Genomic DNA, 22,479 nt, shown 5'->3' on the forward strand with positions numbered 1-22,479 from the left:
ATGCTTCTGTTTATACCTGCCAGCTGTGCAGTTATTTTATGGGAATTAGCTCTCATTAAAGCAAAAGAAACACTGAGGGACTCATTAGTTGAACTGCAAAATTAATTACTGGGAAAGAGATGTAAGCAAAGCTGCAGTAAACCACTGTGAAGATGCATGTGGTTATGTGGGTGCAAGCAGTGGCTGCAGTAGTGTGGAGTATTGGTTTGGAACAGGAAAAATTTGGGATGTGGAGTCAGTGTGACCATCTGTCTGACCACGTGCTCATGACCAGAACTCATTGAGCTTAAAAGTGCATGAAAATTCTGCCACTTCTAAAGTCTGATACATGGAAAACTGATAAAGAGCCTGCACGACTCTTCCCTGTGATACTTGGGTTGTATTTTCCTAATTTTCTAACACAAAGAGATCTTTGAAACAAACTGCTGTAGGAGATGGAAGGACTGGATGTATTGCTCTACAGTAATAGTAGCTTACTCTGAATAAAAGTTAAAGTTACTTAAACAAAGATGTGTAATGGCTCCACCCTGCCTGTAGTAGCTACAAAGTCAGCCCTAATTTCCTGATAAAGCAGAAGACAAATTCATGAGCTGGAATTAAGTGGGAATCAAAAGCTTCCTGCCTTGTGCAGATGCAATTACCTTTTGCTTTTTTTATGAAATCGTAAATGACAAAGTTTCTGATGAAATATCTATGTATTGGGCAGCATCTATTCCACCATGGTATTGAAAGAAGTGCAAAAGATTGTCAGACTGGAAATCTAGGGTTTCCTTTGCAGTTTCCCCTGTTATCAATCATGTGAGCAGTTAATAGACCTCAGCCATCAGGCTCTCAAGGCTTGTCTCATAACAGTGACCAATCGCTTGGGGACTAATACCATGTGCCTTGAGAAATTGCTTTCTTCCTCTGAGAACCTTGACAAAGAAATTGGACTCTTTAAACCACTTAAGGGGGTGATCAAATCTGTCCTGCTTGAACTGGAAGATGTTTTTGACAGTTCCTGGAGCAGGCCCATAAAGGAGCAGTCTGCCACCGAGTTACTGCTCGTATTTGTGAAATATCTCGTCATGATCCGAGTTTCCTGTGCTATAAAAGCTGCTGAGTTACGGACAAGCACGACGCTGGTCAGAAAGTGTTGCCATCAAATTTCTCAGGGTGAATATCACAGGTAGAAGGCACCCTTATTGACACTGTAGAGTAAGAGTAGTTGAGAACTAAGATATTATCTACTGAGGTCTGCTGTAAATAAGAAGTATGTTTATATTTTGGCAGTAATCAGCCTTTCTGTTTGATGTATGACTTGATGATGACTCAATTTAAGTAAGTTACCAAAGCTCTGATGATTTGCTTTCAAGCCAGTGACTTGAGGCTCAGGGAAAGCAACTCACAGGAAGGGTGAAAAGGGCTACGTGATTTTAAAAAATAATATTTTAGTAGAGGACCCACTGTGAAGCAAGACATGGTGCTGACAGGATACTGCACAGGTCTGTGACTTTTGGTTTTAGTTCTGCCACTGCTCTGCTTAGGAGATCATTGCCCAGTCACTTCAAGTGCCCAAAACTTAAAAGGGGTTTTACAGAAGAAATGTGAACAGCCAGACAAGAGGCAGTTATTAGCCCTTGAAATGTGGGTCAGTTCTTGGGTTTGCGTTTTTTTTTCAAATTAATGCTGAAAGAAGCCTATAATCAATACAGAATAAAATTGTATTACTGCTCCTGGCTTTTGCTCTATTAGCTTGATTTTCTCAGGATTTTAGCTGACAGGAGAATTCATACAACAATTACTGAGGCTTTTGTTTGTCTGATGCTTTTAGATTTATAAAATATGTTGAGCCCTGACAATAAGAATCCAGCCTCTTGAGCTGGAATGCTCTTAGCTGCTAAAAAATCTGCTGGCTTGCATCAAAGTCATAAATAACCATGATGTTGCTTCTGTCAAATCTCTTTATTGCACAGCACAGCCGTGTAGGGAAGAGATTACTTTTGTTTTTTTCTTCTTAGCCACCACAATAAACTTTTGGTATGGAGTTGTGAGGAGAGGTAGAGGAAAGATGCCATTAGAAGAAGGGAAGACAAATGGAAAGTCAGGGTCCTGTCTAAAAACACATTCACTTTGCTGTATGTGTGTCATCTAGCTTAAGAACTACATTCACTTTTCAAAAAAAACCCCAAAACCTTAGCATACTCCTCAGCAGCAGTCCGTCTTCCCAGACACTTTTGTAAGCTGCAACACTGAAAAACATAACCATCTACTATTTTTTCCCAGTTGGTCAGAAATTAAAAAAGAAAAAAAAGGAAAATTGTAGGCTCTGCAAAATCTTGTGTAACAGTTACAAAATTTCCAAACTCTCTATTCTGACTATCAATTAAAGATGTTGAGGGCTTTCTGGGCTCCTCTATGAGTGGTTGCAATCACCTGTAAGTGTTTTTATTATTAATAAAATCAATACTACCTGGCATCTGTATGGCACCTAGATTCTCCATCACATTTTCAATAGTAAAAGTATGGAACCAGCTGTAAAAGGACTTTGGAAGGTTTGTTTTTTGTCTTGAGCTGAAATTTTCTATGTATTTCTTAAATTAATTGCAGGATTTATAAAACTGACTTTTCTTAAAAATACTTTTGATAGGAGGCTGATTTTCTACTAAAGGGGATGGAATAAAACTGCATCTGCTAGAACCCTTTTTAGCACTTTTGAATCTAAAACAAAAAATGGAAAATATGTAAAGATCCAAGTTCAGTGTAGTCCTTTTATAATGGTCTAAAAATAATCTGCCTCTAATCGATAAAAACAAACTTCTGGAAAATGTAACATTAAAATTTTATATATTTGCTATAAAAATACATCATCACTTCACAAAATGGGCTGGAATTCTGTTATATCTGGATGAGTCATCACCCTCCAGAGCTGTTACTAAGCTGTGTGCTGTCCTTGTCAGTGCTTGGAAATGGTGCTGTGACAAAGCTGGCCTGGGCAGCTGCTCCCTGGGGAGGACAAACGCCTCAGCACAGCTGAGCAAAGGGTAGCTTGGACACAAATTACAAGGATGCAGGGAGGATTAAACCAAGTTAAGAACTTTCAGACTGACCGAAAGAAATAGTATGACAAGTCTGAATCTGAAAAGATTCAGTTAAAGAGAGTCCTGAAGTGATGTTTGGTAAAGTGATGAGGACTAGGAAATATGTTTTGTAATTCTTCACCTTTGTCACAAGTCCTTTTATCATCAATTCTGAGGTCAACAGGAGAGAGTGAGAACAGATGCAAAGGAAGATATAAAGTATTTAGACTTACAAGAGATTGCTACTTTCCACCCTTTTGTGTTTTGCATCCTTCAGACTTCTCAAAAGTGCCACAAAGCACCAGACATCCAGATGGAAATACGACATTCTCTTGTATTCACTGTTGATTCTATTGTCCATCTCCAAGCCCTTGATCACATACTTGATCGCTTATTTTAAGGGCAATGAAATGGTTGGTGGAGCACTGGGGGAACATGGCAGGAAAGGGCTGTGAAGAGAAGAGGGTGTCCTGTAGCCTCATGGGGTCTGTGGGGAGAAGAGGGTGTCTCGTCTCCACCTGGGTGTGTGGGGACACAGACTATTGCAGTCAAACTAATTTCCAGGTCGTTAATTTAATTTTAGCTCTTGCTGTCTAACTCTTGTTTAGACTATTGCTGTCTACTCGGTCCTGGTGAGGCCACATCTGAGCACTGTGTCCAAATTGGGGCTCCTCCATACAAGAAAGGCAAGGAGCTACTGGAGAGGGTCCAGCAGAGGCCACAAAGGTCATAAAGCATCTCTTATGAGAGAATGTGACAGATAAACCTGTTTAAGTCTGCAGAAGACAAGACAGAGAGGGGATCTCATTAATGCACATTAAGATCTCAAAGACGGGTACCAACAGGATCGTACCAGACTCTTTTCAGTGGTGCCCAGCGACAGGACAAGGAGTAATGGCCTTAAACTAAAACACAATGAGTTTAACCTCAACAAGATGAAGAACTTTACACTGACGGTGGCAGCGCACTAAAAGCTGCCCAGGGAGGGAGGGCGTGGATTCTCCCTCTTCGCAGACACTGCAAACCCAGCTGGCCGTGCTCCTGGTCGGGACGGCGCCCGCAGCCGCCGCCTCGCCCCTCAGGGGCAGCGCCGGGGAGGCGGCGCCTCGCCGCCCCTCGCGGCCCAGCCGCGCTGGGGCGGGGCGGCCGCTGGGGCGGGGCGGCAGCGGCGGCGCCGCCGCCCCCGCTGCCCGTGCCGGGGCCTCGCCGCCGTGCCGCCGTGCCTCCCTCCCTTTTCCAGCCCGCCTCCCTTCTCCAGCCGCCCGGGAGCCGCGTCCCGGCGCGGAGCTCCCGCTCCCCGCGGCGGGGCTGGGAAGGGGCAGCGGGGAGGGGTCGAGCGCTGGTGCCGGGCATGGCGGAGACTCTGAGCTCCTGCTCCCCACGGGGCCAGTGCCAGCCCAGCGTGGGCGCCAATGCCTCGTCTGCCGGCGTGGACGCCAACGCCTCCTCCTCGGTGGTGGGCGGCAGCGCGTGGAGGGGCCGGGAGCCCTTCTCCATCCTCACCGTCCTCATCCTCACCCTGCTGGTGCTCCTGACCGTGGCCACCTTCCTCTGGAACCTGCTGGTGCTGGCGACCATCCTGCGAGTGAAGGCCTTCCACCGGGTGCCCCACAACCTGGTGGCCTCCACGGCGGTGTCGGACGTGCTGGTGGCGGCGCTGGTGATGCCGCTGAGCCTGGTGAAGGAGCTGTCGGCCGGGCGGCGGTGGCGGCTGGGCCGGGAGCTGTGCCTCGTGTGGGTGTGCTTCGACATGCTGTGCTGCACGGCCAGCATCTGGAACGTGGCGGCCATCGCGCTGGACCGCTACTGGTCCATCACCCGCCAGCTGCGGTACACGCTGCTCGCCCGCCGCCGCGTCTCCAACGCGATGATCGCGCTCACCTGGCTGCTGGCCGCGGCCATCGCCCTCGCCCCGCTGCTGGGCTGGGGGGAGACCTACAGCCCCGAGCAGCAGCGCTGCCAGCTCCGCCAGGAGCCGTCCTCCACCATCGTCTCCACGGGCGGGGCGTTCTACCTGCCCCTCTGCGTGGTGCTCTTCGTCTACTGGAAGATCTACAAGGCGTCCAGGTGGCACATGGGGGCCCGCAGGAGGAACGCCGTGCTGCCCCTGCCCGAGGCTGCCCAGGTAAGGCTGGGCAAGGGGAGGGAGCCCCGCTGCTCCCCTGGCACTGCCAGCCTGGTTCTGCTCAGCTCCGGCCCTCGCCCCTGCCATGGAGGGTCCGGCACGGCGAGAAGGCTGCCAAGTGCCCCGGGGCTCCCGTGTGAGTGCGACTTTGTCACAGACTGGACGTGAGCATAATTAGCCAGCCAAAAAGTGCAGCTCCTGGAGAGGAGCTTTATTCTCATTTTTTCCTTGTGTGTTATAAAAGTAATGGACGGGCGCATTCACTGCCAGTCAAAAAGTGCAGCTCCTGGAGATTTTTGTTCTCATTTTTTCCTTGTGTGTTATAAAAGTAAGGGACAGGTGCATTCACTGCCAGTCAAAAAGTGCAGCTCCTGGAGAAGATCTTTATTCTCATTTTTTCCTTGTGTGTTATAAAAGTAATGGACAGGCGCATTCACTGCCAGTCAAAAAGTGCAGCTCCTGGAGATCTTTGTTCTCATTTTTTCCTTGTGTGTTATAAAAGTAAGGGACAGGTGCATTCACTGCCAGTCAAAAAGTGCGGCTCCTGGAGAAGATCTTTATTCTCATTTTTTCATTGTGTGTTATAGGAGTAAGGGACAGGTGCATTCACTGCCAGTTGGGAGAGACACTTGAAAATTGTTCTGGATTTGCCATTCCTTGGTTTGTTTGGTTTTGGGTTTTTTTCCTCTATATTCTTCTCGTGTTGGTGGGGTAAAAAAAAGACATAAACAGATCCCCAGGTCCTGCACCGAGATAAATGTGCATTTATCTACCAGCACAGACTTTGTCTCTCTGAATACATTCTGGTAAGCAAATTAGGTATTATTCACAATATAAACTTATATATATTTATGTTCTTGGGCTGTTTTTCCTTGGATGCTGCTCAGTGCATAGTGTTGAAGCAATGAGCAATCGTTTCTGATTTAAAATTACCTGTTGGTTTCAAAACCATGTTCTCCTTATCCCAAATATTGTCTGTAATCCTGCAGTGCCCTAGCCATCTGGGAGGTTTCATTCATTTTGGGGACACACTTTGCTGACAGGAAAGCTGTGTCCCTTCAGAAGGGTTTGGGTTGGCTCCTTGTTCTCCCTGGGTCTCAGGCTCTCTGCATGATGCTGCTGTTGCCCATGTCTCCACCGTGCTTGGCTGTGCTCTCTGTAAACTTTCCCTGCTTTCTGTCACATACTCTCACTCCTACCAGTCTTTATGCTTTTGTGATTGCATGTTGCGCTTCCTAAGCCCAGTCCCTTCCCAGTAGCAAAGATGAGCTGTGTAGATGTTAGAGAGCATTTCTGTTCCATTGGGGTTAATCCTGCAGAGCCTCATTCCCCTGCAAAATCCTATGTTTGATTTGGAGGCAAGGAAGATCATTATTATGGTCACAAGTAAGAGTCTGTAGTTTGTGTCCCCAGATGCTTGCAAGACATGCACTGGTATAATTGCATTATTGCACTGGCATAATTGCATAATTGCACTGGCAATTATGTGTGATTAGACTTGCAGATTTGGATCATAATGTCCTGAAGCTACTTCTAATATATATTGATTTATGAAGGTTATCTTCTGTGAAAAAAGGAAAAAATTTGTTAGAACAGTAAAGAATGTCTCATCTAGTGGCATTTTTTTTCCTACGATCTTCAGGCCCTAGTTTGCACCAAATTTCTTCCAAATTGTTTTAAGTATGATGAAAGTATTGCTTGGAGTTAATATATAATCTCTTCAAGCACAAAAGCCAGCTGATTATTTGTATTTTGCATGTTCTATCTTTTACATACACACATACCCATCAGGACTAGTTTGGAATCTAAAATTCTGGGAAGTGAAATGAGCTGAGACATTGCTGCTCGAGCCAGTGGAGGGACACATCCCATGCCAGTTTTAGCAAGACAGAGTCTGGCTGCACATTGTCATAGTTGTGTCTGCAGGAGGCCCTTCCTGGGCCCAGCGTGGCTGCCAGGTGAGTGTTTTTTGTGATGCAGCATCTGGGGGCTGCTTTAGGCTGCACTGGCAAAAGGGCTCTGTCACAGTGAGCTACACACCCATTTTGGAGGGATTATTGCAATACCAGCAGATACTCAAGCCACTAGGTCTTCTTTCTCATTGTTGTGATTGACATATTAACTGTGATTGACTTCTCCTAACAGGGATTCTTGAATCTGCAATTTGTGTATAGTGGCAACTTCCTCTATTGTCCCAGCAGCTCTGTTTGCTAACTTCTGTGATTCAGATGCAAACTTTGCTCCTCACCTGAAAGAAGAGCTGATGCTGCACACATGTACATTATGTGAGCTCGTGGATCAAGCATGCTGCCATCCAGGATGCATTTCCTGTTTTCTTTCTAAATTAAGAGGCTGAGATTTACTCACCGAGTGTTATCCTGATCCTTTTTAAGCATGTGGTAGTAGGATCCATCACTTTCACAGGAATAGTAGCAGTTTCCCAGTGAATTCTGGAGGGGAATCTTCACACATATCACTACTGTTCTTTGGCAAGAACCCTGTTGTTTTTTTAACATGCAAACACAAAGGTAACATTGCCAAGCTTCGCTTCCTTGCATGCAGGGGTGATCAGGCTGTCAGCATCAGCTCTGTCCTCTCTGATGGGGCAAATTCTGTTCTGCTTCTCATGGTTTGCCCATCAGCTCATTCTAATTTTCCCTTTCTTTCTCCCTTGATGTCCCTCCTCCCTCTACTTTCTTCCATCTCTGTTCTCAGAGAATGCTCACCTGTCATGCTCACCCTGGCAACATTTTCCTTCTGTCACTGTGACTCTGGATGTGAATTCCCCTCTGCATCTATGTCAGTCTTCACTCCAGGTGCCCTGCACCAGTTGATCTGAGGAATATTAGCAGGGTTTTTTTGGCACAAGGCTGGCAGTGCTTCCCAGTCAGGAGGTGAGCAATAATAGCAGTGATCCCTGCTGGGAGAGATGTCTGTGTTGCACTCAGGAATGAGCTGTCAGGTAGTGCTGGACTGGAACTGCACAGCAGGGCTGCAGTTGGTGGCCTGAGGTACAACCAGCTGGTTAATTCTGGCAAGTCTAAGGTTAGAAAAGGTTTGAGTCATAGGACTCAGATGCCAGTAGGGATGTCTTGGAAAAACCAGTACACCAAGTTGGGCTGTGAGGGTAATACCTTGATATTTGTCAGCCAACAGAGTCAGGCACCAAAGTGCTTTGGAGGTTGCATATAAATATAATGCATAGAATGCATTATATTATGCATATAATATAATGTATTATATTATGCATTATATAATGCATATAAATATAATGGTTGGTTGTTTTCACAGAGAGAGGTCATTCCTTTCAAACTGGGAGTGGGCATACATGCCTTATGTTCCTACACTCTAACAGAGCTGCAGAATAGAACAGGTACAAAATAACTATTTTGAGTCATTCTTTTGTTAAAATTTTACTTGTGTTTTTGAAAAATACTTTTCAAAACCTTTGAAAAAATTCAGGTGAGGGAGATGGATGTGAAACATCTGAAATGCTTCTGGTTTAAATGAAAGCTTGGTTTTTGCTTTCATTTGAAATAAAATAATTGCCACATTGGGGTCCTAAATTAAGCTGGTGCTTTTATAATTTTTTGCTTGCCAATTATGAAACTACCTGAAAAGTGAATTCTGCAGGCAACACTGACGTGGGTGACCCTCATTAAAAACCTAGTGACATATCATCACTGACAGAGAGCTATGCTCTGTCACACCTCATTGACAGCAGGCAATAATTCTCTCTCTAAACAGTCCAATTGAAATAAATGAGACTGCTTGAAAACCAGCAGATACTTCTGGATTGTGAATCAATGAGATCAATGAAATCAGTGAAATCGCAGCATAGGGATAGCCCAGCAAAACCAAGGATGATGGGATTTGAATGTTTGCATTACTTACATGTAGCAACTGCAAAATTAGGTTTAAATGTTCATATGAGGAGTTAAAAATCAAGTTCTGTTGATGGTTGGTGGAGGTTTTGTTGCTTTGTGGTTTTTTTGGTTGTTGTTGTTTTTTTCTGTTTATTTCTCCCTTCTCAAAGTACTTATATAGTGTATAAAAGCATTAGGCATGATCCAAAGCTTAGAGTTTTGTGAGAGCCCTTCCCACTTTGGATAACATCAGGCCCCAGAGCTCCAGAGGTGCTGTGCTGCTCTGCACCTTGGCTCATTCAGCTTCTCCAACTCACTTAAGTCAGGACAATGTGGGAGGAAAAAAAAAAAAAAGATTCTCCTTTTCTGAAGGGGTCACCGGCCTTTTGTTTCTTTACCCATCTCTTCTACCTGTACAGAGGTACAAATAAGAAATAAAGTTCAGCTGTCTGAAGAGGTACAAAAATGTCCAGAAAAGAGTGAGGCAGGAAGCAAAGTAGAGTGGGTAGTGATTTCCTGGGAGAAATACATTAGTCTTGCTTACAGCAGAAGAAATTCCTGGGAGAGAAAGCAGGTGTTCTTCTCCCTGTCAAATGAACTGTTTGTTATGTTGATGGAGAATCCAAGAGAGTGTAGACATTTCTCTAGTTTGATCCTTTGCATTTAGTTTCTTGTGCTCTTGTTCAAAGAGCAAGAAGTGCTGCACTGAGGCTGTAATGACCTTTGCTGAACCACACTGTGACAGGCAAAGCTCTAAATTTGTGGCGCTAAGCCAGATTTGATGGATGTTTATCATTACTGTTGTTTTGTTATTGCAGGCCCTGCAGGTGCAGGACAGACACACACAGAGCACCTGCCACGAAGGAACAGTAATAACAATCATTAAAGCTGTAAGGAACATTGTAAATCAAGGGATTTTGTCAGAAGCTCCTTGGTGGCGTGTTTTCTATGACATTCTAGGAGCACAGGAATTGGGAACATACAGCTCTAGGAACATGTATCCATTTGTGAGTAGTAATTTACTGGGGACAGACAAACAAGAGAAGAGGTAGTGAACTGTAATTGCATATCAGTGTACAGAAGAATAAATTCTGGAACTAAAACCAAACTCCTTTGTGACTGTAGAAGGATTTGTACTTGAGCTCATTTCCTTCATTTACTTTTTAGTAGTCTCACAGAGCAGCAATCATCTCTGCAGTTCTCACAGCCCGTTGTTCTGGAAATAGCTGGTTTCATCAGTTCAGAACCAAATTCTGGCCTCAGAGGAGCAGTCCTTTCATGCCAGCTATTTCCCCAGTGCTCCTGGAGCAGTGCCTGGGCAGATGGAAGGAAATCTGTGCCCGAGGCAGAGTGTGCTGCTAGACACTGAGTGAGAGCAGTGTGCAGCACTGCAGAGATGGCTCCAGCATAACCCAAGGCATCTCCATGGACTGCTCTAATTTACAGTCTGTGACCACCTCTTCTGTCACAGCCTGCTTTCTAGTGCTCATCAGTAAGCCCAAAATGGGGCCAAAGGTTCTATACTTGTCCTTTGTTCTGTGTGGTATGGTGATAAAGGTCAGCTGTTGTGACTTACATTGAAAATTGGAGTCATGAAAAACCTCTGGGCTGGCACTGGGAACTGCAGATTTGATACATCTAGAGGTGAGTTTAGTTCTAGCAAGTAATTTACAAAACATACTATGATACAGTTTCACTTGCTGTTTTGTTTTCAGAGTCCTGACCTAACAACCAGGGAAGTTTGTAAAAACTCCTCTTACTTCAGCAGGAGCTTGACTAGGCTGCAAATGCAGGCTTCATTGTGGAAAACACCTGAGGACTGAGGTATCTTCGAGCAAAGGAAATGAAATAACCTTTTCTCACAATATGTAATTAGTGATAAAAGGGTCTCTGCTAGTAAATTCTGCAGTCAGTAGTGAGAAGGCTCTGATTCGATTTTGTGATTTGATGCAAGCTCTATCATCTGAGCAGGAGTTGAAGGTTAAATAGAGTACCAAACTGTGCCTGATGCTCATGAGGAAGTCCTTTGTATGGCTGTTCCCAAAAGGCACTTGCATAACTGTTCCTCAGGGCTAAGACATAATCGTTCATGGTTGCTTGTCACAGATTGTCCTTCTGTCATACATTCATCCTTTTTTGCAGAGTGTGATTAAGGACGCGCAGAGCAGGTCCTTCTGCAGACAAATGGTGTGATCCTTGCTACACGAGGGGTGTCCCATTTTAATTGTCAGAACTGATGTGATTTTCATTTTCCTCCATTATTTGCCTGTGCCCATAATCTGCTGCTCTTACATTCCACAGCCCCATCTCGTGTCTGAAGGTGCAGACAGGGATATCCATCCTGAAGAGTGATTGTTCAGCCACTGCCAGTGCTTCACTGTCTGAATTGCTGTGCTCATACTGAATAGAGGCCCTCCTTCTATTGCAAGGTAGCACATGAATGTGCAATATGTAGCTAATTTAACAATGGCCCATATTTGGAGTGCCTGTGAATTGTCACTCAGGCAAGTTTTGCAGCCTAAAACTGTTGCTTTTATTGCACTCTCTTCATAACTGTAGTGCCTAGAAGAACTTTAATATCACACACACTTCACAATCTTGAGATTAAAATCTCTAGGGAGTGTCTTCATCTGGTCAGACTCAAAGCACACAAATAACTTCTGCCTAGAAGCTGTTTGTCTCCAAGAACTGTGCTGTACTGACTGCAGAGCTGAATGTCTTGCCCATAGTGAGAGGAGACAAGAAGCACTGTTGACAGCCTGGAGTAGCTGAAATTTTTTCTTCTCTTGTATAGCCCCTGCTGAAGCCAGAGTTTGAACTGAAGGTCAGTTGAAGTGGTGTTTTTCTGGCAATGATGTACTTTTTGAGAAAGTTCAGAATTACAGGACTTGGAAGGCACCTCTGGTGATCATCTAGTCCAAGCCCTGTTGGAGCAGCTCAGCTTGAGCAGGTCTAAAGGCCATGTAGCAGCATGAGTCTGGTACAGGGATAGGCAGCAGACACGGGCCTTTGTTAGCCTGCCTTAACAACCTCATTTCCCCCTAGTTATGAAGGCATCCAGTACAATAAACTGAAAAAGAGTCCCACAACACACATGGCACCAGGTACTCTTTATTTAGCTCTGTTTGTCAGTTACACTTGGCAGCTTTTTCAGTGTAATGAGTTTGGCACTCTGGGGCATTTTCTTTCTTTTAGCATGGAAGGAATGAAGTTCAGGCCTTTTGTGGTAGGTGCACAGATGTTGTGCTGTCATTTAAAAGTAATACTTCACTCAAACTGTTTTGGTAAGAAACTGTGTTTGCTTTTGTTTGAGGTGAAGGAAGCTTCGCAGGAACCACAGATGGTGTTTACAGCTCGTCGTGCAGCTATCACTTTCCAGACAGATGGAGAAACATGGAGAGAACAGAAAGAGAAAAAGGCGGCTCTGATGGTTGGCATCTTAATTGGAGTTTTTGTACTGTGCTGGATCCCTTTCTTCATCACAGAATTAATAAGTCCCCTCTGTTCCTGCAACATCCCACCCATCTGGAAAAGCATCTTTCTTTGGCTTGGCTACTCAAATTCTTTCTTTAATCCTCTCATTTATACAGCATTTAACAAAAATTACAATAATGCCTTCAAGAACCTTTTTGTAAAGCAAAGATAAAAGGGGACACAGAGGAGAAAATTATTATTGCATAATAGGAACTAGGCCTGTGCTACGTACAGTTTTCATGCACGAGACCTGCTCGAGCAGATTTAGGAGCAGTGAAAAAGAAGATGGAAGATGTCTGGATATAAACCTACTGGAGAGTTTACAGTTCTCCTTTAGAAATACAGATGTGCTATGCTGGTGTTTGGCAAAGAAGGTGGAAGCAGGGAATGCCTCCTGTCTGCTGTTCAGTCACCGCGGGCTGAGGGCTGCCGGCCATGTGCCCGGGGCCGCCACCCCAGCACGGCTGATCCCGGCCCTGCTGGAGCTCTCCTCATCAGCAAAGGCACCGCTGGGAGCTGCTAATTGAGCAATACTGACGTGCTTGTGATACGGGCAGGATTTATTTGGAAGGGAATAAACATGCTGCAGTCAATCAGTCCTTGAGTTGATGTGAAATTAAAGTGGATGACCAAGCAGCTCAGAAACACACCCTGCCAGGACTGAGGGGCTGTGTGCTCTGCAAGCAGCAGGGCTTGATGGGCAGGCTTGGTCACAAAGGGGTCAGCTGTGTCCCCTGGGGTTAAGTGAACCTTAAGAGGCAAGTATAGAATTATTCAGAGCCCCTGAGAATGTGTTCTCAGTGCTGCCACAGGAGGATCTAGTGAGGATTTTTCACTTGTGTTATCCTCTCAGTCTGCCAGGCTCTGGCTCTCCCTGTTCTATGAAACCCAGATGAGCTCTAGACACCAACACCTCCAAGTGAAGGGGGACTGTGTGCATGGTTATTTCATGCTACCATAAAAATGAGCAGGCATAAGTGTGACGAACACCAAACAGGATGTTCAGTCAAACCAGGTGTGCTGGCTGCAGCGTGTGGCTGCTTGGCAGTGGTAGGTGAGTGCCTGCACTGTGTCTGGGGCCCTTGAACCATAAATGTGCTCATCACCCAACCTGGGTGAAGTCCACAATTTGTCAGCTCTCATCAACTTCCTCCTACTGTAACAAAGGTCTTGATGCCATCAGGTCTAAGTGACTCCCCAGAACCCAAAGAACTCAAACCCAAGCCTTAAATAATTTTCCCAAGATCTTCCAAACATCCCTGACCCAACAATATATACATAAATAATCTGTTTCCTTTCCTTGCATACTGCCAAGTCCATCTTGCTCCATATTTGTTTTTCTGGTGGGTTTTACTTCCTCCTCTGCTCTGAGTGGGAGAGCTGACAGCTGAGTATTTCTAGCATGGCAGCTTTTTCCTGACACAGTCCCAGGAAGCTGCATGTCAGGAGCACAGTGTATGGTGAGGTCAGGCAGTGCTGTACCTCACACCTGCAGTGCTGTGACAGTCCAGTGTGACTTACTGTGCCCACAGCCACCTGTGTGTCTTGCATTCCTGCAGAGGAGGCTTCCCTCAATTTCAGTGGGAATTCAGAAGTTTTAATAACCTAGAATTTCAAAGAGTTGTTAGGCAGTGACTCAGACTTAAATGCTGATTTAAATAACTTTCCCTTGTGACTCTCAACTTGCCTGCATACAGAATAGCTACCACTCAAACCAGGCTTTGGAGGCTTAATTAAACCAGAAGGAAGGCACATATGTAGGAGACTAAATGTTACTAAAATCCGCAGCCTCATTCAGAACCACTGACAAATTTTTCAAGTCAATTCATTTTTTTCATGTAAGATAGTCACCGCTGTAAAACCTTTAAAATCCAAACAGATGACATGGAAGAAGGAAATGCAGAGGTCATCTTGAGCTGGTGTTGAAAAGCATACAAATCTGCATGTGGCACCCCTGAAGTTTCTAATAATTGTGGTTTGGACAAATTTTAGTGCCTGTACTCCCTCAGCCTGCTAAGCCAAGCCATTACTCTCACACTAATCCAAGGCCAATGCTGGTGCCCATCCCGGTCTGGCTGCAGGAGCTGCAGTGATCTCCAGCTGCACATTCCAACTGACTGGAGCAGCACCTGGCTATGCAGGCACTTTCTGCCATGGCTTGGCCTCTGAAACCTGGGAGAACACCACAGAGCTGCAAGGCCCCTGTGCAGTTCCTGCAGCTGCACACGTGCAGGGCAGCACTGCAGACACTGAAGTGCAGCAGAGTGCCTTCAGCAAGCGGGAGAGCAGCAGCAGGGCACTGACACAGCTCTCCTCCTCCTCAAGGATGAATTTAGCTCCCTTAGGAGGCGAGGCTGGGCCTCTGGAATTTTGTTGTGAGGAGTTCTGAAGAGAAGCAGCCAGAGCTCTGCCCACCCAAGGATCTGTGCCAGCAGCGAGTGTTACAGTGACGGGCTCACACAGCGGCCCCGTGTGTGCCCAGAGGCAACGAGAGGCAAGCAGAGCTTTAATTTCATTGCAGTGGCTTTAGGAAGCTCTCAACAAAATCAGCTTCCCACTCCAGCTCTAAATGCAGACTGCATTTAGAAGAGTGGCAGCACAGGTTCTGGTTTTTAACAGCTCACTGTGGGGCAAAGAAACTAGGTTATCAGTGGTTGTTGCCTAACCTGCTGGATGCTCCTATATGAACTAAGATTAATGACACAGTATCTTGACTGTCTAACAGGAAAAAAAAACTATTCTAAAGGGACATCATTTAGCACAGCTTAGATGTTATGTATTTATTTCCCCAACAGAAGCTGCCAATTTGGAGTACACCAATCATCTCTGCTTGTAAGCAGTGGACTACTAGTTTTAAACTTTATTTCCTGACACTGAATTTGCTCCTAAAAAAATTTACTGAAGCCTATTGCTCAGCAGAAGGACATTGTTGCATCCTGCAGCAGCTGTGCTGTGCAGAAATGAAAGGGCCTTGGAAGATGAGTGTGAGCAGACAATGCTAATAACCCTAATAAAAAAATTAGGTTTTGCTGCAAGTCCCATAAATGTTACTTTACAAGCCTTATAAGGTAACACCAAATGAGTTCAGGGCAAGACCTTTCCCTTTCAACAAGGAAATCCAGCAATACTGAAGAAAAATTTTGAGAAAGTCTCAGTTCCTCACTTGAAACCACCCAAGATGCAGAATTAAGACAGATTTTCCTTGCTTGTTGGTTTCTCCCCAGGTATAAGGAGAAATGGCACGCAGCGCACAGAGCCTGTGCCAGAAAGCAAGGAACAGCTGATGGAACTGTTTTCACACCCTCACCAGCCTCCTTCTTCTCCTTTTCACATGGGCTCACACCAAAGGTAGTGGCCATCTGCCCTGGGCTCCATCTACAGCAGTCAGTTATGGTCTGGACTCTAATCTACCCTTTGTGAGCAACAACTGCATTCTACAAACCTCAGATTCATATCTTAGTCAAAATCACAAGCTCCTAGTCAGAGCACTGGATCTCACATTTTTATATTTCTTCTGGAAATTTCCAGATTACTGTGCTTGTAGCAGGTAAGCATAAATTTTAACATTATACTGAACAAATAATGACATCATTATTCTTACATGCAAGTTCATTATTTATTCTACCTAGGAAATTTTGCTTGATGCTAAAAAGCAATTGTGATTAAAATGATAAATCCCAAACTGAAATGCCCATTCAAGTTATTTTTTTAGAGTTGCATGGTACACAAACATAGCACAGCTTGAATTCCCAAGCAGGTCTCCTTGGTGCCAAAGCTGAGTTACTCAATTTACAAACAAACTAGAAAGAGTCTCACAGTTTTTATAGAGGGCAAAGTTTGTAGACAGAAATGCCTCCTAACATCAAAGCTGACTACAGAAAGTCTGCAAGCAGCACTCAGTGCAGGTTTCCTTCTTTGAAGGAATGTTGAATCTAAGTTTTTCCTTCTTTGAGGGGACTTGCCTTCATTATTTTGCTAGCCCTGGGCAGACTGACTTTTTGAACAGAAGCAAGAGGAGCATGCCAGATCTATTCCCTCACTAACCCGTGTTGGGGAGAAGGTTCCAGCTGGCTCAGTGGGAAGGTTTTCTTTCTGTTTGTGCTGTAGGAACAGGACATCACAAAAACAGTGACTCATTTGATTATGGACACAATTCACCTTTTAATGCACTTGTAACACAGGAGCCTGGGAAAGCTTCTGAGACAAGTTCCACCCTAAAAAACACAATATCAGAATGTCACTGGATTCCAAACATTCTTTATTTTAAATCTGCTGCCACAGACAGTGATCGAACAGCGCTGTCATCAGTGTCAGTGGGAAAAGGAACACGGTCCTCTTCTCCTGAAGATGTCATGTACATCAGAAGTCAGTCCAAAATCCTGGTGTTAAGTACAAAAAGCAACTGTTTGAATTATAAAACACTGTATATACAGATATAAAAATGTCTCAGAAAGTGTCCCACAAAGTTTCTGAACTTCCAAGAGCAAATCTTCAGCAGGGTAAGTAGGTTGTTGTCTTCAAAGGTGAGCATCAGTTCATTAGAGCAGAATGTCTCAATCTTTATCTTCCTATATTACAGGTCACAGACTCTGATTTTCATCCCAGCCAGGGATAACGTGGTGATCCTAGTATTAAGGTGTTTTTTTCCTGGAGCTATTAATTTAACAAGCACACTCTCCATATATAAAAATGAAATTTCAAAGAAATTTATACAGCAGCTAGACTTTATAAAAATATAGATCTATAATTTTACACCAGGAATTAGCCAAGGTAAGTTTTCATTTTCTTAGCCATTAGAAATTAATTGTTATCCTTTGCAATCCTATATATGGCTAGAGTATAAACTAAAATTATGTGAAGTTATGAGCTGGAAAAGTGAGTTTGAAGAATCTTGTTCTGTGTGTTATTTTTGGGCCAAAATTAACAAAGTACTGCATTTCTGCAGTGCTCATCCTGTGGAGTGGTGGACATACTACACAGTACATGTAAATTTATTCCAGAATTTTCACCTAATTCAGTGTTAAAACCCAAATAAAAAACATTCCCACTGTCCTTCTGGTAGAAAACAAAAATAACACCAAACCCAAATAAATAAAATTAGACAGTATTTCTATTTTGCTGTACTGTGTTAACTCTTTACGGTGTAGTGGAGACAATAATGAATAATACAGCCATGTGATGAGGGAATGTAAACTGAACACAGACTGGAAAAAACAGACTTTTACACCTGTGTGTATATATATTTTATATATATATATCTATATATATACATCTATATTGCAGTTATAACTGTCACCTCACAAGAGAGATTCAATGGACTGAAGAATCTTCTATAAATTTCCCCAGCTGGAGTTCTTCAGGAAGAACTGGCTTTCAGCTTGGACAGCAGCATTTCATTCTTACGGCATTCCTGTTAACAGCAAACAAGTAAGCAGGAATTGCTCTTCACTCTGCTACCTGTATCTCCACATCAAGAGAGCCAAACCCTTTCTTTCATTTTGAAACATCTCCAAAATCCAAAGCAGCCTGGAGTGAATGATTAGTTGAAGATAATTCTGATTCATCCATAATGTTATTCCAACGGCAATATTCTTTAAACTGTGACATGCAAGCCAGAGGGAACACTGCTTGACCACCCATCTGAAGTTTTTACATGTAGCTAAAGCAAATTCAGCTTTTTACTTATAAGTAGAATAAATCTGAAATGGAGGTTACTTATAGGTGATCTGGAACTTCTCAGGACAGTTTGTAAAAGAGTCAGTGCTCAGGGAACAACTCTTGGACAGGAAATACATTTACATAGGTACACACCTGTGTTCAGTACCACAACCATGACTTTTTTGTTTTTAAGGGTAGCAGAGTTGAGCAGAAATTCCCTCACATAGCAATGGAAGAAAAATAGGTAAAAAAACCTAACAATAAATCTACCTAAATTCTGCAAGTAGGATGTAAAATGCTGCATGTTGGACAAGTAGCTGAACAGCCCCTGTCATTCTGCCAGAGGTACGCTGTCTGAAACAGGAAGGAGCTGTCTCAGAACAAAGCAGGAATAATTACACAAAGATGTTTTTCCTCGAACATATGAAGCCAAATGACAATTTTGCCTGCAGCATTTCTTCTCATTCATTCATTCTCATGGAGACAGCAAGTAACAGAAGCCCATGATGATTAAAAGCTTGGGAAAGGCTAAATCAATGAAGTGTTATACAGTGCTTTCACAGTCATTAGGCAACAAGGCTGGTTCCTGAAGATTAATGACCAAGACCCTGCATTTCCTCCTTACTCACACACATTTCCACACCCATCTTTGCTGCAATAACTAACTGCTCACAGACCTTCAAGAGATTCCACTTAGAAACCTAAACACACCACTTGCATGATAACCTCTCCTTGTAACATGGGGAGGTTCCAATCTAGCAGTGAAAGAACTCCCAGAATCAAATTCAGAGTCCAAGATTCACATGGAGAAAACAACCAAGGTACATCATGAACATTGTGTGATAATCATATCAGGAAATCGTGTGCATATATTAATGCACAAGTCACATCAAAATGGGTCACTGAACAGGACAGCTGAACATAGCAAAAGTGTTCTTACCTCTTTAAATTCTTTCACTGTTTTGAAGTAAAGCCTCTGTTTCTCTAGAAGCTCTAAGTATTCATCATTCAACTGGTCTCTTCTCATTTTGTTTTCTTGCTTCTTCTTCTCCATCTGTTGGTATGCAGGAAAGGTAAGAGATCATATTGTATGGGATACACATGGACATACTGCATAAGGAACAGGTCTTTATAACACACAAGGGGAGACAGATACTTCATAAATGATACCCCTGGCTCATGCTTGAAATGTAATGCACATTTAGATCAGCTCTTAAAAATTAAAAGCCTAATGCTGAAGTCTCAGTACCAGTGGCACTACAGGTGCAACTGAGACAAGGGCACATGATGGTTGGGACTCTGAGGTGCTGCTGACCCTCTTCAGCAGCAGAAAGCAGCTTCAGTCAGCTCCCACAGTCCGAGAAACTGTGCCTGAGCTGCAGGTCTGACTGCACCCACACAGTCCAAATGGAAGAGTTCCCACTGATTTCAGTGGCATTTGGCTGTCTTCAGGCATTTAAATCACTGCAGTGCCAGTAATGAAGTAGAGGGGTATAAGATTCTGTCAGGACAGAGGTGTTATAACACCTCTGTCATACGCTACTCCTTGACATTTAGTGGTGAGAAGTTTCTGACGAATGTGAAAAGAAATAATACTTTTTAGTTGCTTGCCTAATTTGCACCCCATGTAATGGATAATAATTGTGCATAGCAAGATCCAAGAGGCTTTGCTGAGATAATTCCCAGGTTCTAGCAAAGAAAGTGAGAGAAGTCAGACCTTCATTCGATTCTGTTTGATGCCTTCTACAATCTGCTCCATCTGCCGCAAAAACTGCTCCCGAGATCCGGACGATGCCATGGCTCTGGAAAGAAGAAAATGGAACACCTGACAGGGATGTGGGACACTGTGTCTCAGCTGCTGCTGTCTTGCACATCTACCCATGTCCAAAGTTCTCATTGCTTAGTGTTCTGTGTAAAAAATCATCCTTTTAATCACTGGTACCACTGAGAGTGCAGCTCTTCGGCTGGTGTAAGCTACCAAAGAGATGGGCATAGAGAGAGCTCAGAGCCCATCACAGGTGTGCTCCTATCAGCTCAAGTATTCCTTGCTCTCATGTGCTGTACAGAAATCAACTGCTAATAACTAAGCAAAACCATAATTTTTTAAGAAAAGCCTCTGTTGTGAATAGTAAGAAGGTGAGTAGAGGTCTAGGAGAACAGCAAATGTTCATGTGAAATGTATAATTTCACACTGCATCAGGGAAAGCCTAGAAGTCATTTTAGACCTCAAAATCATTAGAGAAAAATAAACACTGGCTGATTCACAGACTGATATTTGACTATGAACTTCCAAGGCAACCACAATTTTTCACAGACTCCACAATACATCAAAATCTCCAAATACAGATGTAGTTTATAATAAACATGTCTGAAATATGTCCCAGTCTAATGTTTTGTACATAAGGTAATAACCACAACTCCACAAAAAGGAGGAAAAGATTTAAATTAACTCCAGGAAAATTATGACTGAATTTCCACATCTAAATAGTTAGATATTAAAAACATATGTTGGCCATAAATGTTAGGTAATTCCAAGTCCATGATTCCCCAAATTGGCTTAAACAGAGTTAATAAACTATTCTGTAAATCAGTTTACGACTATAAAATCTTCTAACAAAATTTTTAGTCTCTATAACTGGTGCCCACTTCCATTTGTCCAACCAACTGTACCACTCTTTGCAACTATCACGAGTTAAAGAACCATAACTTACTGGTGGAAGTTGTCATGGATAGAATTCAGTAAGTTAACCTGTGAGTTGGAAAAAAAAAAGGAAGAAAATACACATTTTTATCTTCTGGTATGAATTTTCACAGACAATAAGATAAATTTAATTTTAAAAAATATTACTATACAGATAATGCCCTCAAAAGAAGACAGATGTACAAAAGTCACCATGAGTTTTCTTTCAGAAGGTAGACTACAAATCTTTTTGATTTAGTAATATCTATCCCACTGGTTGAATGACAAAAGCAGAAGTGTTGGACCACAACTGATATTTTTAATTTTACTGGCACTCAATTGTACCACTGAGTTTTCCAGCATGATGCCTTCCCAAACAAAAGCAGTAAGTTAAAGTGGCCTGTACATGTGTTCAGCATGTGTTGGAATTTGACATAAAAGCAGATGCTGCTCCAGTGTTCACCACTGACTGTTGACATGTGCACAAGCACATCACAAATAAACAGGGAAAAACCACTTTTGCCTTTGAGATGGGAACCACTGAACAGATTCTATTTCCACACAAGGGCTCTGGAGACTCCAAGCAGGTGAATTCCTGCAGTGCTTTATTGTGCAAATGAGGTTTACAGATTCCCTACCAGCCATGCATCATTACTCACTTTGCTTATGTGTATCTTACTGGGTGCTAAAAGGTGAACTCATAAAAAGTACAGATTGCCATTTCAGAGGTGTGGCTTTTCTTACAAGACAGTAACATTGCACTGGATGAAGATAAAAATAGACATTTATAACAGCATCCCAGGAATATTTTGCTGCTTGTATCAATTCCCCCAACTAATAAAACTATATGGAATACACCCTATGTAACTGCCTTTGATTTATTTCCTGGTTTTTTTACATATTGCGGAGAGCATTAAAATTCAACAGCTAGAAATTAATGTGATCCTTTCTCTCAGCTTTGAATACATCTTCCAAGTCTCCTGTGGTTAAGCCTTCCAAGCAGTTTCTCCTTTTGATGAGTACTTGAAGAGTTCTGCACTAAGAAAACCCAAGGGCTGAAACAATCACCTGCCCCACTGCCACAGAAAGCTGAACTCATCTCTCCTAAATCTAAAATCCTCCACCTGAATGAGATAGCAATAAGCAGGCATGGCAGAATCTGCAGGTGTTCCTGACCTTTCCTTGGAAAATTCAAACAAATTCTGAACAGACCCCCAAGCAGCCAAGGTGCTTAAGAATTCCTGTAATTTACAGCAGTGAAATTATTGCATTACTCATCAATATTTGCCATATCCCTGCCTCAAGATGCTTCCACTAAGCCTGTGCTTGAAAACATAATTGCAGTTTATACATATTTATATACATTCAAGGCAGGAATAGTAACCCTGCCCAGCAGTGCTGCACAACCATGACATAGGAAGAGTGAGGATGTGTTACACTACAGTGAAATCAGCATACACACCCCAAAGTTGAAAGACACTATGAAAAAAATTATTTTAAAAGCCTTTTAAAAAAATGCATCTTTCTCAAAATAGGGTTAAATATGAGCCATGATCACAGAGACCTTTAATGTCAGAAATAAAACCCTCATAGCCAAAATTCAACTGTACAACAACT

General features: G+C 43.3%; 2 protein-coding genes across 2 annotated transcripts in view; one reads left to right on the forward strand and one right to left on the reverse strand.

The window, feature by feature from the left end:
• Positions 1–4,359: 4,359 nt before the first annotated feature.
• LOC110480627 (5-hydroxytryptamine receptor 5B) lies at positions 4,360–21,724 on the forward strand. Its single transcript, XM_021548719.3, has 2 exons — positions 4,360–5,184; positions 12,364–21,724. Exons 1-2 carry the CDS (start codon positions 4,411–4,413, stop codon positions 12,694–12,696), a joined length of 1,107 nt encoding a protein of 368 aa, XP_021404394.2. The 5' UTR covers positions 4,360–4,410; the 3' UTR covers positions 12,697–21,724.
• Positions 16,766–22,479, reverse strand: part of CCDC93 (CCC complex scaffolding subunit CCDC93) — a 34,440-nt gene continuing 28,726 nt past the window's right edge. Inside the window, exons 20-23 of the mRNA XM_021548718.2 lie at positions 20,894–20,931; positions 19,900–19,984; positions 19,123–19,236; positions 16,766–17,934 (exon numbers count right to left, since the gene is read on the reverse strand). Of these exons, the coding sequence (XP_021404393.2) occupies positions 17,881–17,934; positions 19,123–19,236; positions 19,900–19,984; positions 20,894–20,931 (291 nt within the window). The 3' untranslated portion in view covers positions 16,766–17,880. The remainder of the gene's footprint in view (positions 17,935–19,122; positions 19,237–19,899; positions 19,985–20,893; positions 20,932–22,479) is intronic.

This window comes from Lonchura striata, chromosome 8, assembly GCF_046129695.1.
Source record: "Lonchura striata isolate bLonStr1 chromosome 8, bLonStr1.mat, whole genome shotgun sequence".
NCBI lineage: Eukaryota > Metazoa > Chordata > Aves > Passeriformes > Estrildidae > Lonchura > Lonchura striata.

Bases quoted from the DNA above. Each gene is read 5' to 3' on its own strand.
- LOC110480627 (XM_021548719.3), top strand. From the start codon at position 4,411: ATGGCGGAGACTCTGAGCTCCTGCTCCCCACGGGGCCAGTGCCAGCCC. The intron at 5,185-12,363 runs GTAAGGCTGGGC...CTTTTGTTTGAG, and splicing joins CCCTGCCCGAGGCTGCCCAG to GTGAAGGAAGCTTCGCAGGA.